The sequence below is a fragment of the Myotis daubentonii genome, chromosome 8 (assembly GCF_963259705.1).
Source record: "Myotis daubentonii chromosome 8, mMyoDau2.1, whole genome shotgun sequence".
NCBI lineage: Eukaryota > Metazoa > Chordata > Mammalia > Chiroptera > Vespertilionidae > Myotis > Myotis daubentonii.
The window spans coordinates 64751703-64767843 of NC_081847.1; the positions used below are offsets into that span (position 1 = coordinate 64751703).

Below are 16141 nucleotides of genomic sequence, written 5' to 3' on the forward strand. Positions count from 1 at the left end.
GGTCCTGGGGCCTTTGGCCTGGGTCTCCCTTCATTTGCCAAAGAGAGGAATGTTTGACTAACCCCGAGCGAGCACACTTGCGTTGTTCACCCTGACAAGTGAGAAGTCAGTAGAGGAAAGGCACAGAGCACTTGGTGTCAGGTGGCATTTGTTCATGCCAGTTCTTTTTACCACCCCGATTGGCCGCGGCCTGTTCACTGACTGACGGCAGTGCGGCCGCTGGCTGGCACTCGCCGCTCAGGGATGAGCCCCCGATGAGGCGTGTCTGTCTTCCTGGGACCGCCCTTGGGTTCTGGGATTCTGTTGGCGTTACAGATGCATTCGTTCTTCGTTCTTCACACATCAGCAGTTTTGAGGGTTACTTGTGGTTTGATTGGAGTCACAAGTGATCTCCCACCACCCCTGGGGGAGAAAAAAGCCTTTCTAAAGAATTCAGCTTTTTCAATAACTTTCAGGTACTAATGCTTCATTATGTTAAGGTTTAATATAGTTTTTTTAGTTTTAGTATATAGATAGAGAGAGAGAGAGAGAGAAGAAGGAAGAGGGAGAAAGAGATACAAACATCAGTGAGGAGAGAATTATTATTGATTGGCTGCCTCCTGCATGTCCCCTACTGGAGATCAAGCCTGCAACCTGGGCATGTGCCCTTGACCAGAATCGAACCTGGGACCCTTCAGTCCGCAGGCTGACGCTTAATCCACTGAGCCAAAACAGCCAGGGCAGTATCTTTTTAAATGTAGTAATTTTTAAAAAGAAAGCCTGCTTCCATGCAGGTCTAGTTTTGAATCTAGGTGCTGCTTTTTAATTCCCCTTTGGAAAGTATTTTCTAGCACGTCGTCATTGCATTCGTCAGAACACTTAGGACGCCTCCGCCTTTGAGTTGCCGTGCTGTTTTCTGTCTGCATTAGGTGAACTTGTTTTCTGCCCTGCCCGCAGCTTGAGTTTGGAGTGATTTACCACTGCACAGAGGAGCGGCTGTACACGGGCCGGAGGGGCCGGGGCGCCTTCTGCAATGGCCAGCGGCTGCAGGTCTCCGGGGAGACAGGTGGGCCTCACGCGGCGTGTCTCAGCTCCCTTCGGACTGAGACATGTCCATGGAAAACGCCTGGGATGGTGGTGGACGTCTCCTGCCGAGAGTTCAGTCTCTTCTTAGGGACGCCGTGCCCTTGATGAACTGGAAACTGAGCCAGTTCTGTATCTCAGTGTTTTTGTGAATGTGGCCAGGAGCTTTAAATAGTCTCATTCTATTTTGTACTCACATCTTTCATCTTGAGTGCTTAGAGACACCCTCATCAGTTATGAGTGGGTCTCTACCAGTCCAATGCCACGGGCAGAGCCAGAAGCATGCTCAGGTACATGTCAGCCATCATATGCCACCTGGCTGTAGACTGAGTGGAGCTGGCTTCAGTTTCTGAGGGAGGTCGTGTGCGTAAGTGATGTGTTCACTCACCACAGGTGTTCCCCTGTCGTTGTTACTCCTCAAGCGGAACCTCGAGGGCACCCAGCTCTCATACAGGAGCTGCGTCATACCTAATCTGCGTGTTGCCACGTATTAAGCACAACATGCTGCTTTAGCTGTTTGCTGACTCCTTTTGGCCTTTTTCTCTGATTAAACTGTGGTCTTTAGCATTTTGTAGGACAGACACTGTCGGGGAGAAAATTGCAAGACACGGAAAGAGCTGAGCCCAAGGCTAGGAGCAGGTGGATTAGGAGCAGACTTTAAAGCAGGGGTCCTCAAACTATGGCCCGCGGGCCACATGCGGCCCGCCGAAAACATTTATCCGGCCCGCCGGGTGTTTTTGCCGCCACTGCCTGTCCTGCTTAGCAGCTGCCTCGTCCCGGGCCCGCAGTGCGCATGTGTGGAATGTCTGAGGGACAGTGAACTGGCCCCCTGTTTAAAAAGTTTGAGGACCCCTGCTTTAAAGGGTCCATAATGGAGAGAGCACAGTTCCTGCTCACTTCTCACTCACGTGTTCTGTAGCAGGACATCATAAGGTGCCCCCACCCCCCACCCTCCGTTATTCCACTTGCCCATCACGGCTTCAGTTTATGGCGCCCACCCTCCTCCTCTGAGCTCCCTCTCCCTCCTCACTGCCTCCCTTCTCTACCCTTTTCCAGCTTCTCTTAAAAATGTCTTTCCACGTGCCCTTTCTCCATTGTCTCTATTATTCTACCTTTATTCCTTCTTGGATGACACCTGTGTGCCCAGATGGCCTCAGAGGCACTGAGAGGACCAAGAGGTGCCCTGCCCTCCTCTAGTAAGGAAGTGAGGCTCTCTAGCGTGGTCCACGACGAGCCGGTGAGAGCAGCGTCCCCTGCGTTGTTAATTTCTTGCATTTGGGTTTCTACAGCCAAAGGTGTTGGCCCAGGTGCCAGGAGGTGTTTGCTTCGGCACAGACTCCTCCTCACGGTGCCAGGGCCCCTGAGCAGCTGGTCTGTTAGGGAGGTGACCTGTCGTTGTGTGAAGGACAGGCTGGAGCAGGACTGCCTTGGGGAGTCTGAGAAGGCTCCCCCCTGGGGGGGCCCATGGGAGTCACGAGCGCACCCAGGGTGAGGGGCCGGGGAGCCGGTCACAAGAGGCTCAGACAGGCAGGGGCAGCAGGACACACTAACCAGTTACCGCCTGAGTGCCAGCCCCGCCCCATGCCTCCCTCTCCCAGAAATGTTTTGTTTGGCTGAGTAAAAAGTGGCGTTAATTACAGCCACACATGCCAAGAGGCAACCACTCAAGCTGAATTGTGTAACTCAGTAGTGAGAAAGCATGTTATTAAACACGCTTATGTGACCTTTGCTCTACATTTTATTTGATTATCTAACACTCCACTCCATTCACACACACTCGGCCTCCTGGCCGGCTGCCTGCATCGCTCCGTAGTGCAGCGTCCTCAGTGGGGCTCTCAGGCCATGGCCCAGCCCTGCTCATCCCTCCCAGTGGGCAGGGGCTGAGGGTCACACTGTATTTGGCCCATCATAGGCCCTTCGGTCCCAGACTGCCCACCGCTCACTGTCATAGCCCTCCGTGGCTGCACACATGTTCCAAAGCTCTTTTGTGATTTCTTTTCCCAAAAAAATTCTGATTTATAAAGTCTAGTGTGTGTGTCAACTTGGTCGTTTTCTGTTTGATGGGCGATGAGGTTTCTATGGGAGGGGATGGAGTGTACGCTCTAGCAGCACTGTCTTAGGTGTTGTGCAGGCCTGGTTTCACATCCTGAATCTGCCACCTTCTAATGCTGTGACCTGAAACATTGTCTTCATGTATAAAGTGGGGTGATGGTGATGAAAACTTGGAAGGTTAAAGAAAATTACATAGAGAAAGCACTCAGCAAAGCCCTGGCACACAGGACCCAAAATAAGAGTCATTATCAAAGGAGAAACTTGAGTCTTCACACAAGATCCGTTATAGCCCGTTGCTGAAATAGATGCATTTCTGAAGGAAAGAGCCATTAAAACAGCCACCACTTAACTTTCCCCCTGTGCTTTCTTTGCCTTCTCTTTTTCAATTCCTATTAAACCTTTCTGGAATGTCTTCAATTCACAAAAACAAAAAAGCTACACTGGTTAGGGGTAAAGGATGAAAGGCCAGAATTTTATGAGTAGCTTTTTTCTTCAAATTGTACCAGGCAAAATTTCAAACATGTGCAAAGCAGACAGAAAAAGTACAATGAACCCACATGACCCACCACACAACTCCAATATTGCCAACTCATGGCCAATTCTGCTTCATCCACACCCCCGCCCAACTCCCAGCACCCCAACAACTCCCTGATTCAAATCCCCGATGTGACAGCACTTTCTAGCCAGTATATCAGTATGGCTCTCTAAAATACACAGACAGTTCTTTGAAAATCATAATCACAATACCAATCTCACCCCCTTCTAAAATCATAAGCTATCCAGGCAGTGTTCAAATTTCCACTTATCTATGGAAAAGGGCCTTTCGGAGCCATAATCTGGAGTCTAGAGGTCGTTGTAGATCCTGGATCTGTCTTTTCAGTGGACAGTTGATACTCAATATTAATTTTTTTTTTTTTACATAAAGCTATTTTTGTTTGTGGGCACATCTTTCTGACATTCTTTGATTGACTGGAGAGATGTCTTTCTGCCCTGATTCTTTTTCCTTGTGACAATGGCAGTTGTGTGTGGGATTCAACCATGATTCGTTTACTTTTACTTTGTTCTACTAGAAATCTGTATTCCTGAACTTGGGGAGAGGGAGCGTGTCAAGATAGGTTTTGTATTTTCACAGCTCTAGAGCTCCCTCTTCTGTTTTTGTGACCTGTTAAAAAGCATTGGCCTTGTTCTTAGATTTTTTTCTCTTTTTGGGGGGTGGGGGTGGGGGGGCTCTGTTTCCCTCCTTCACTGTTATCTGGATCATCTTTTTTCTTTGCCTCTATTATCCTATCTAGTGAGTTTGGAGTTCACATACATTTCTACTCAGAACCTGCCCTACCAGGCCCTGGTTATAAGAGGGCATAGAGCTGATTGGCTCCCTACCTTCAGACTTCCCCCCACATCCTGTACCAGGGACTCATGAATCGATGTGTGCACAGCTCCTCTCACATTGACCCAAGCTGGCTTCCAGTGAGTGGCTATTGGTGACTTTGAGGTTCTCCTGTTCTCAGGTCTAGTAGGTGCTCGATGCTTCTCTCTTCCTCCTGGTGTTGTGATGCCACAAGGTCTTATAGCTGCTGGAGATTTGCTCTACCCATTGTATTCTGGGGTTTGGATATACCTTGACAATATAGTTTTTTGCATTTTTTTGTTTATTTGTTGTTTGTTTTTATTTTGGTAAATGATGTCTATAGTTTTGTTTTCACTCTGCTAGTTGTTCTGTCTATTTTTATCAGAGAGGGGTTGTAGAGATTAAAATCTTTGTGGTTGTTGCATAGATTTCCAATTCTAAACAATACTTTTTATTTCCAAGTTACTTATTTGTGTTTTGTTTGTTTGTTTTTTACTTGTTTTTAAAAAATAATTTATTGAGGTGAAAGTCAACATAAAGTTAACCATTTTAAAGTGAACAGTTCAGTGGCAGTACATTCACACTGCTGCGCATTTGCACTCTCCAAGGTAAATCCTGTACCCATTAAGCACTCTCTCCCCCACACCCCCTCCGCCCACCTCCACCCCCAACCACCAATCTTCATTCTTAGTATTTATGTTTCTAACTTAAAGTTAAATATTATTTTCATGTGACTAGCTCATAATGGTCTATAAGAGGTCTGAGAGAATTAGGACATGAATTAAAAACACATGCTGGTGTAAGCGTTGTTTCAGGAATTCTACGTTCAGCAAAACCAGCCAGAGCCCAGAGAGGATATTTTCCGGACTTAAAGCGCAGGCGTCTCATTCTCCATGTGTACATATTTCAATGTATACACACAACTTGCTTCTCTTGCCTTTAAATTGTAGAATTTATCTTTTTTTTTTAAATATATTTTATTGATTTTTTACAGAGAGGAAGGGAGAGAGATAGAGAGTTAGAAACATCGATGGGAGAGAAACATCGATCAGCCGCCTCCTGCACATCTCCCACTGGGGATGTGCCCGCAACCCAGGTACATGCCCTTGACCGGAATCGAACCTGGGACCCTTCAGTCCGCAGGCCGACGCTCTATCCACTGAGCCAAACCGGTTTCGGCGTAGAATTTATCTTAAGACAAGTACTCTTTGATACTCTGGGTATTTTTAACTTTGCTCCACTAGAAAAGGGTTTCAAACTGTCAGAAGTCACAAATTATATTTTTTCACCCTAAATATTATACAGAGATGCCCTACTTAAAATCTATTAGGTGTTTTTTTAATTGGGGTAAAATATATTAACATAAAATTAGCCATTGTAGCCATTTATAAGTGTATAATTTAGTGGTATTAATTACATTCACAATGTTGTGCAACCATTACCACTATCTGTTTCCAAAACTTTTATCACTACAACTAGAAACTCTGTACCCATTAAGCTGTAGTTCTCCATTCCCAACACAAACACACACACACACACACACACACACACACACACACACACACCCATGAAGACACAGAATATTTTAAATTAAAAATGTAATTAGCATTGATTAAAAACTAAAATATAAACATTGGATAAATGGTAATAAAATTCAAAAACATAGTACTTTAGATAATCAGGAATAATCATAATATAAGAAGATATTAAGTAGAAGGGACTTGTAATTTTTACCATTTTCCTTACCTAGGACCAAATAAAACAGTAGAGAGCATTTTGCCTGTAGGTGGCAGCACTCAGACTTCCTTTTTACTCTTTGTGATTTCATTTGGGAAAAAATATATTAGCAAGAGTGAGAAAGAATAGATACATTGCAGCTAGAAGAGGATACAGAAATATCTTTTTACAAATTTAAAACTATGGGAAGAAACCCCTTCTTTCACGTATCACCAGGCAAGCTTGAGTTTAAGTCTGGGCCCTACCACTAAGGGCTGCCTGACCGCACGCAGGTCCCTTCTCTAAGCTTGGTCTCCCAGCTGTGGACAAGGACAGTGAGACAGCGAATGTGATGGCGGGCGGAGCGCACACGTGGAAGTGTCTGGAAGAGAGTAAGACGTGAGCGATTGCTGTTCCCACCCTGTGCTGTTCCCCTTGTGAAATAGCCCAAGGGCACCTAGTTTGAAAATCCCTGCTTTTCCTCACCAGCCCTGCAGTGGGGCATCTGCTCGTCTAGGCTGACACTCGAGGACCCTCCTCTCCATTCACCCTACAGCCAGGCCCTCCTTCTGATAAGGACATTTTGGGCCAGGCCCAGGCCTAACGGAGTAGTCACATCTTATGAACCTGAGTAAAAGTGGGTACTTATCTCCCTATGGAAATTGATTATCTGGCTTTCTAGTTCCTGGGGGAAAATCTTCAGTGTCTTTCTTAATTATCAAAATCTAAAATATGCACACTCTTTCATTCTGAAATCCCACTGTTTTATTTTTTCAGAAATTCCACTTCTATTAATCTATCCTTAAAAACAGCCTGGTTGGGCCGAGACCGGTTTGGCTCAGTGGATAGAGCGTCGGCCTGCGGACTGAGGGGTCCCGGGTTCGATTCCGGTCAAGGGCATGTACCTGGGTTGCGGGCACATCCCCAGTGGGAGATGTGCAGGAGGCAGCTGATCGATGTTTCTCTCCCATCGATGTTTCTGACTGTCTATCTCTCCCCCTTCCTCTCTGTAAAAAATCAATAAAATATATTTAAAAAAAAAAAAAACAGCCTGGTTGGTATGGCTGAGTGGTTGAGGGTCGACCTATCAACCGGGAGGTCATGGTTTGATTCCTGGTCAGGGCACATGCCCAGGTGGCAAGCTCGATCCCCAGTAGGGGACGTGCAGGAGGCAGCCGATTGATGGTTCTCTCTCATCATTGACATTTCTGTCCCTTCCTCCTCTGAAATCAATGTTTAAAAAGGTTTAAAGATATTTAATTGATGAGGCATTTGTTTCCCTTCAAACATGGGTGGTCCCAGTTTGGAGTCATTTTGTTTTATTTATAATTGAATGATGATGATTTTCCTAAGACACCAAACTCTTCAAGTTTTCACACTAACCATTTTTGAAAAGAGAGAACTTAAAAATCTCCTTCTGAAATCTGAATCAGAAAGCAGCTTTAAAGGAATGATGATGAAATAGAGTGTGAATTTTGTTTCTCTCTTTACTATGTCCTTACTTTTCAGCATAGCTATTAGAAAAATCTTATAGCGTAAACCACTCAAAAGAGACTTATTTTAGAAGGAACAGGAGCCTGATATTTGAAGTTCACGTCAGGAAACCCCCCGACTCTTCAGTTAGAACCAAGACTTGATTTTTCTGATGATGGGACGTTCTTTCTATTGCAGATCTTTCCAAGGCCTTGGTTCTAACAGAAATCGGTCCCAAGCGTGACCCCGCTACTCTGAAACTGTTCCTGAGCAACATGGAGAGGCTACTCCACGCCAAGGCTCACGGGTACGACTTCAGACCCCGGAGCACCTGGGGCCACGGAGGAAGGTGCCAAACACACAGTCTCGCTGCAGACTCCCCGGGGACTGAGGAAGAAAGATCCCATGACAGGAACACACACTCGGTGCCGATGCCCAGGGCGGCCGCTGGCGCTGCCCCGCCAGTGTGGGGGCTCCCGCAGCAGCTGGTAGGGGACGGAAGGGGACCTTCGTTCCTTTCTGAGCAACTTTGAGAAGCCCAGGAACCGATCGCAGCCACAGCCACCCAGCCCGCCAGTCCTGTGGTGCTTAGGCCCCTGCCTAACTGAGGTTCTTCCAGTAAACACTTCGGAAAATACATCCGAGTCCAGTTGAATCCTCTGCATCTCCCGTCCTCCCTCTAGGTCTGTGCTGTAGCTGTGGCCACATGAGGTGATTTAAACATGTACAGAGTGAACAGTTGAGCTGTTTAGGTGTGCCGGCCGCATGTCCAGGTGCGACAGGCACAGGTGGCTCGGGCCAGCCGAGTGCAGAAGGTACCCGTCGCCGCAGAAAGCTCTGCTGGCCAGCACTGCGCGGCACTCTAGACTTTGAGCCTAGAGCTTGTGGGAGAAGCCCGGTGGCTCCCCCTGAACGCCTGGGAGTGCTCACAGCGGGTGTGACTGGGTGAAGTAGGCCTGAGCAGGGTGTAAGAGCAGTCTGATGTGTGCCCGGCGCTGCTCACACGTGTGGCTGCTCTCTTCCCTCTCCTCCAGGGTCCGAGTGATCGGGAGCTCCACCCTGGCGCTCTGCCTCCTGGCCTCGGGGGCTGCGGACGCCTATTACCAGTTTGGCCTGCACTGCTGGGACCTGGCCGCCGCCACTGTCATCATCAGAGAAGCAGGAGGCATCGTGATGGACACGTCAGGTGGGCCCCTCTGACCCCGGGCTTGCCTCCGTCCCCAGGGGTGCGACGCGGACACTAGCCTGAGTGACCCCTCCAGCGTCCCTCACTCCTCGCAGTCTCTGCTGACGAGAGGGCACTGGGAAAGCGGTGGTCCCGCCCTTCCCCCCTTCCTCCTCTGTGCCGCGAGGCGTGGAAATAGACAGAGCCGAGGGTCAGACTGCGGCCAGTAGGAGCAGCACCACCACTTACCATTTGACAGTTTTCTAAGCACACAATCCGTGCGACTGACAGAACAGGCCTCACGCTCCCCAGCTGGCGGAGAGGAGGCTGGTACCCACAGCCCTGTGGCTCAGCAGCGTCCTGCGCGGGTGCCTGTGAGGTTCTAGAATGGATCCGAAAGGGGCCTGTTACTTCCACTTCAAGGTTATCACATCCCGGGACTGACCCCACTGGGCGCATCTGACTCCCCTTAGCATCCCTGCCCCTGTTGTGCTCAGGCAGACCGCTCGTCTGACGTTCAGGAGTAAACCGGTCAGGGGCTGGGTGAGTCCTGTCGGATCCCATTCTCTCCTAGCTTTTGAGTCCCGAGCTTGTTGGCACAAATACTGGGGCTCCCTTTTAACTATTGGGTATGTACAGGGGTCTTTTGTCATTTGATTTCTACTTCTTTCTTCTTTCCCCTTTAAAGGCTTTAATTGAGCTACCAGAAAAGCATAAAAGGGAAGAGGTATCAGCCTTAGATGGCAAGGCCAGGCAGACCAGTTTCAGATGAAAAAGGAGTCCGACACTGGATTTAACCACGTGAGCACACGTGTGTGCACGGAGGGCTCCAGCAAGGCCACTAGTCCTGTTCATGCCTCGACTGGACTGTTTGGTCCAGCCTCGAGCACAGCCTGGGAGCTTTGTTTTCCTCGGAATGTGCACGTGTGCCCGTGCTGCGTTGTTACCCAGGACTGTTCTGCCCTCGCCGTAACCCACGTGGTCTCTCTCTGTCCTCAGGCGGACCTCTCGACCTCATGTCCTGCAGAGTGGTTGCTGCGGGCACCCGAGAAATGGCTACGCTCATAGCTCAGGCCTTACAAACAATTAACTATGGACGGGACGATGAGAAGTGAAAGGGAGCAGAGACGAGAAATGCGCCCTCGGGACTGGCTCTTCCTGGGAATGCTGCGGCCGGCAGCCGACCCCTGGGGGGACCGCCTTGAGCAGCCCGCACTCCATCAAGTTCCTGCGCTCCTAACCACCCAAAGAGAAGTGTTCTGCTAACGTGTGTGGCTCTCTGGTTAAATCCACGTCTTTCACTGGGATTTGGTGTTTAGCTGGTTTCTTTCTTTAATCTCATGTCACCTTTTTCAGGTTAGTACAGGCCCTTCTATCAGGGCCAAAACCCAAATCTCATGATATACATATTGATAATTCAGCCTTGATTCTCCCCCCACCCAACCCCCCGAATGCAAATCTCAGGTGATATGGCTTTAGAACTGCTGATACAGCGGACTAGTTCTCAGGCCCCCCCTCCCCATGGTACTTCAGAATGCAATAAATCCAAATAATGGCACTCTACTTATCTGCTTCCCTTCATAACTGTCGCCTATTCCCCAATCAGCACACAAAATCCACAGCGGTAGGTGCCTTTAAGACTCTACTTGATGACTATTGGGAGAATAATCCCAAGTGTCAGAAGTATTCTCCTTAGCCAGGGTCCCCATGAATGCACCGGATGAGGTGTCAACCTGTTTTAGCCAAGTAGCTTGCTTGTTAATACCTTATAATTGAGTTTCTGCAGTGCCAGGCGTGTTGATCCAGGTTGACTCCTTGTTCAGCCAACAAGTAACCTAGTGCCTTTCTATCATCTAAAACCACCTTCACAGGAGAGCCGGGGGCTTCTGTTGTGCAGCTGTGGCTTTAGCAGTGGACTCAGAAGTGGTTGCCAGAGTTAAGGATAAGTTTCTGATCGCGTATTTGTTTGGACTAACTCCAAGCCAAGGAAGAAGGGACCGTCCAAATGTCACCTATCTGCTGGTAAACTTAAACTCCTGCTGGTCGTGTGAATTCAGGGAGGGGACCCCTGTCCAGTCTGAGGGATTGTGAAGGGACAGCGGAACAGTAAATACAGCAGGAGCACATTGTTCTTTCATCCTCCGCTGTCAAGACAATGAGTTGCCCAAGCATAGAGGCCTTTGACAAAACCTCCACATGGAAAGGCGTAGCCAGAAGTGTTCCTCGGGCTCCCTCGTAAATGTTACCATTTATGGACCCATTGGTTGGTGCAGAGGTGTTAGCATCGTTCAACAAACAGTCAAAGACTGCATTATTACACATTGAAAGACCACCTAAAGGTGTGGGGCTGACACAAGCCTATGAATGCTCTGCAGTGTCATAGATATTTACCCTGGCTACTCTGGATATATATGGATCTCGTTTTCCCACCCCAGGGTTGGGTTAAATTGAGGCAAGGAAGAGGGGTATGTGGGTTTAGTGTTTTTATAAAAGGGGCTCATGAACAATTTAGGCATACAGCGGCATTTGGGATTCCAGTGAAATTATTTTTAGGATGAGTGAGGGGTCTCTTCCTTCATGTTCTTTCTGGTTTAACGTGACAAATCCTATAATTAGTTAAGCTTCCTGCAGCAGCTATTATTTGTGAAATCTTAATTATAGTCTTGTTTTCCATGTAGTATTAGAAAGAAAAGGCAGATAGCAAATAGTCAGGAGGGATAAAGGGTTCCTATTGGAGAGGAAAATGTTGATCCGTGATCTTGGAAGAACAGTCTGCTTCAGGATATCATCTGCTTCAGGGAGGAACCTCACTGGTCAATTTTAACTTTAGATCTCGGGCTGGTATGCAGTTCAAGAGTCTGGAGGAGCTTTTTTCAGCTAACATCTGTGGCCCAAGGTTCAATCCCTGAAGTTTGGCTGCTATCTGGGTAGTGAAGAGAACCTGGTCTTTGTTCCTTCCAACGAGATTCAAGGGCAGTCTTTTTTTTTAAAATATATTTTTATAGATTCAGAGAGGAAGGGAGAGGGAGAGAGAGAGAACCATGGATCAGCTGCCTCCTGCATGCCCCACACTGAGGATCAAGCCCGCAACCTGGGCATGTGCCCTGACCGGAATCGAACCTGTGACCTCCTGGTTCATAGGTCGACGCTCAACCACTGAGCCATGCTGCCCAGGCAAAGGGCAGTCTTTCTTAGGTGCTATTTCCAGAAGACCCACTCTCCCGGTTCTAAGTTGTGGAAGGTTCAACCTTCTGTAGGAGGGTCATGGAAAGCTTCCTTTACCTGATGGAAAGACACTTTGGCATAATGCATTAAAGCTTTAAATATTGAGTCATATCAGAATTTATGAGTGCAATAAGCACATATGGTTCTTTCAAAGGTATCGGTCTTCCTGTTACTATTTTATAAGGTGATAATTTATACTTTCCCATAGGTGTTGATCTAATTGCCATCAAAAACCAGTGGTAGCAGTTTTGGCCAGGGCAGTCCAGTTGATTCTGTTAACCTAGCTAGCTTTAGTTTTTCATTGCCATTTGTCTGCTCGACATTACCAGGTGACTGAGGATGGACGGTAAGGATGATGATAATGCCATTGTGTCAGCAGCACCTTATTTAATTGTTTAGTTATTTATCTGGTGAAATGAGTTCCCCTATCACTGGAGATTTCTCTGGAGATATCCCATAAAGGAAATATTTTCTAAAAGTTTCTCAACCGTGGTTGTGGTGTCAGCCTTTCTGCATGGGACGGCTTCAGTCCTTCCTGAGAACATATTGATAACCCATTGCAGAGGCAATTAAATGAAACCCATTTTTTAGTATTCAGATAGCCCAGTAGGTGGTGGGAATGCTCTATATAATACCTTAATGGTCTTTCTATTAATAGTCTTTCCATTATGAGTTTGACAAATCAGATATTGGTCATAAACCAATTTTGCAACCTTGGAGCAGTCACTCTACCAATATTTTTCATAATTTGGGTCATTTTATCTGTGCCATGATGAGTTGCAGAATATAGAGCTTTTATTCATGGCATTTTCAAGGACTCGGCAAGAACCGGGGGGGCTACCTGGGCCCTCAGTGAGTCTTCATTTAATATTAAATTTGCACTCTTGTTGGTGCTAACACTGTTCCAGCCCAGGGGCCTGATTTTGTTTTTTATATAAATTATAAATAGTTTGGCTAGAATCAATCTTACGGAATTCATTCAAGTTCATATTGGGACCATCTTAGTGCTGGCTGATTTACCAGGGAAGTCTGCTAAAGCATTTCCTTGATACTCAGGTTCTATTCGCTTCAGTTTTAATGATTACAGTTCACTTAGGTGATAGAATGTCAGAGAACAATTCCTTTACTTGGAATCCATTGATGATTGGATTTCCAGTAGAAGTGAGGAACTCTTTCTGTTTCTATAACATATCAAAGGCATATGTGCTATTAGTATAAAAGTTTACTGATTTCCCTGGGGATAGCTGACAAGCCTGAGCAAGAGAGCATGTAGTTCTGGTTGAGTAGACTTCAGTTGGGGAAAGATTCTGATAGTTCATATGAAGTTGTCACAGCACAACCTGCTTGATACTTCCCTTCTACATTCTCGGCATAGGCCCCACCAACAGAGCGTATCCAACCTGGGTGTTCTAACGGTGTGGCCTGTGAGTGCGAGGGATCAACCACTGTGACACCACACCTGTACAGTCATAACGATCTATGCCATCGTCAGGCGCGGGTAGTACGGTCACAGGGTTGAGCAAGTGGCAGTACTTAACGTGGAGGTTAAAGATGAAAGGAGAAGGATCTCAGAAGACGTTAGTTTACTTGCTGAAAAATGTCAAGTCTAATCAGAGTTTAATAGACTCTCAATAGCATGAGGTACGTGTAAGTACAAGTCATAGTCAACACCCACCTGAATGCCCACCGACTGCTGCAGAAGAAAGCACTGGCTGCAGGGACAACACCCGATTCGAACGATTCCAACGCAAGCTTCCTCCTGCCCGGCCTCAGGTGCCGCCCTGGACACCGCGGGTGCCACCCTCCCAAGGTCGTTGAGGGGACTCGGTGTATGTGAGAGCCGACTGCCCGTGATGCTCCGTGTGCACCAGCTCACCCCCAGCTTCCAAAACTGTCAGAGCTGCCCTCGGACGACTTTAAAGCAGGATCACGTGCGTGCCCAGCAGCAAGTCATGGCTCCAAGTGCAGGGCACGTTCAGTTCGCTTTGTTAAATGGGTGCTCAGCAGCTGCTTAATGAATAGAGCTGTTTGGACCGGCTAAAGATTAGATGCATTTTTTCTGAATTCTGTTTATGTGAAAATATGACATTAAAAGAATATTTCGTTTCCCCATTAGTCCCAGCAGGCTGGTACCTACTCCCCCTCAGTCTTTGTCACTAGAAAGTGCTCCAGCTCCAGCAGCCCCACTTCTAGAGCTCTGAATGGGGCAGCATTCTGCCTAAAAGAATAACCAGCAATTTGGTGACACCTGAACATAAATGTTTATACTCTCATTTAAGAAATATATACATTGCCAGGCCAGTGTGGCTCAGTGTTGAGCACCAACCTATGAACCAGAAGGTAACAGTTTGATCCCCAGTGGGCAGGAGGCCGCCAATCAATGATTTTCTCTCATCATTGGTGTTTCTATCTCTCTCACTGAAATTAAGCAAAATATATTTTAAAATCCATGCCATTTATTTTTAAAGTGCCATTAAACAAAATTTATACAGACAAAGCAATAAAATGACAAATTGAGCTATTTCCAGCGATGAAAGAAAACCCAGTCTCCTCGAAGATGACAGTGACTGGCCTTTGGAACTTGTCAGTAGCTTGGAAAGACCATGAGGACAGAGTGCTGGGGAGGGTTGGGGTTTCCTCCAGGGTTCCCGGTCAGATACTGGGCAAGCTCTATTTCTTCAAAGACAAAACTGTTACAGAATGTGATGAGACAGGGTGCCCTCTAGAGTGGACTTATGGAAGCGTGCACACATCCAGGGTAAGTTAAAAACAAAAGGCATTTATCTCACGGCTGGAAAACACTCGCCCCTTTCTCTCCCTGCCAGGAACTGTGGTGAGGCACCGCACTGCTTAGGTTTGCAGACGAGGAACAGAATCTGGAAAGAGCCCAGACAGCTCCATGTCCTTAAATGATCTGCCCAAGACCGTATGGCTACTTACTTACAGCCAGGACTTGAACACACAACTAGAATTCTGACCCTGTCCCGTGTGTGCCCCAGACTTCTGTACAACTTCCCTTGAATCTTTAAACATTAAAAAGTTATGCCCAGTAATCCACATCCATGCTTTCTTTTTCACCTGAGGATATGCTCTTTATTGATTTTAGAGAGAGAAAGAGACATCAATTGATTGCCTCCCGACCGGGAGCAAACCCAAAACCTTCCCATGCAGGGGACAATGTTCCAACCAGCAGAGCCACACCGGCTAGGGGTCCAGTGTTTTCCAAGTTGCAAATGTATGCCTAAAAGATATCAATTTATGTTCAAGATGACATAAATCTTAAATTTTGGCATTGCTTTTCTTTAAGCTTCTATTTTTTCCTTCCTATATTGTAGGGTACACAGAAGGCTCTCTTTCACTTCATTTTAGTGGTATCTTCATATCAGAAGTAGGTTCTCTTAAGGCCTTTGGGGAAGCCATGTAATGATTTTTTGGTTAAATTTGAGATGTAAATTGGAGTTACACTTCTAGAAACTAACATGTACAATTTTGTGATGGTAAAGAGTATTGTCAGTGAAGTAGTTCAAGGACAGGGACCATGGCTTTTATCTTTCCATCTTCCCAGAATACGAGGAAAAAATCTCAATTCAACTCAAGTCAACATGCTAATAATCTTTTATTTGATACATCCCAAAACATCACTTACTAGCTGTGTGAGGCCTGGGGTGGGATCCTTGTATTCTCTGTGCCTCAGTCTCATCATTCTTAAAATAGGGAACAATAATACCTACTCCTGGGGTAAGGAGTAAAGGAGATTATATATCTCTTAGCTCTGTTCCTGCATATACCGAGGGCTCAGTTAAGAGTTTGTTATGATTTTCATAACTGGCTAGTCAGGTTCTGAGCTCAGTGCTGGACTTATTCGTAATAAGACATGACTCCTGTCCTCAAGAAGTTTACAGTTCGGAGCAAAGGGAGACAAATGTACACACACAGGTGTCTACGGTTATAAAAGACCAACGCCATCAAAACACAACAGAGCTGGGGGGTGACAACGAGGGAGGGGGACTGCATTTGTCGGAGTGGGAGAAGAATGTATGGGAGAGGTTACATTGTGCTCGATCTTGAAGGATAAGTTAGGATTTGGACGGAGGAAGGGA

General features: G+C 46.8%; 1 protein-coding gene across 1 annotated transcript in view; it reads left to right on the forward strand.

The window, feature by feature from the left end:
• The window catches only part of IMPA2 (inositol monophosphatase 2), a 46709-nt gene extending 30913 nt beyond the window's left edge, over positions 1-15796 (forward strand). Inside the window, exons 5-8 of the mRNA XM_059706658.1 lie at positions 937-1045; positions 7850-7958; positions 8686-8837; positions 9816-15796. Of these exons, the coding sequence (XP_059562641.1) occupies positions 937-1045; positions 7850-7958; positions 8686-8837; positions 9816-9931 (486 nt within the window). The 3' untranslated portion in view covers positions 9932-15796. The remainder of the gene's footprint in view (positions 1-936; positions 1046-7849; positions 7959-8685; positions 8838-9815) is intronic.
• The last annotated feature ends 345 nt before the right edge of the window (positions 15797-16141 follow it).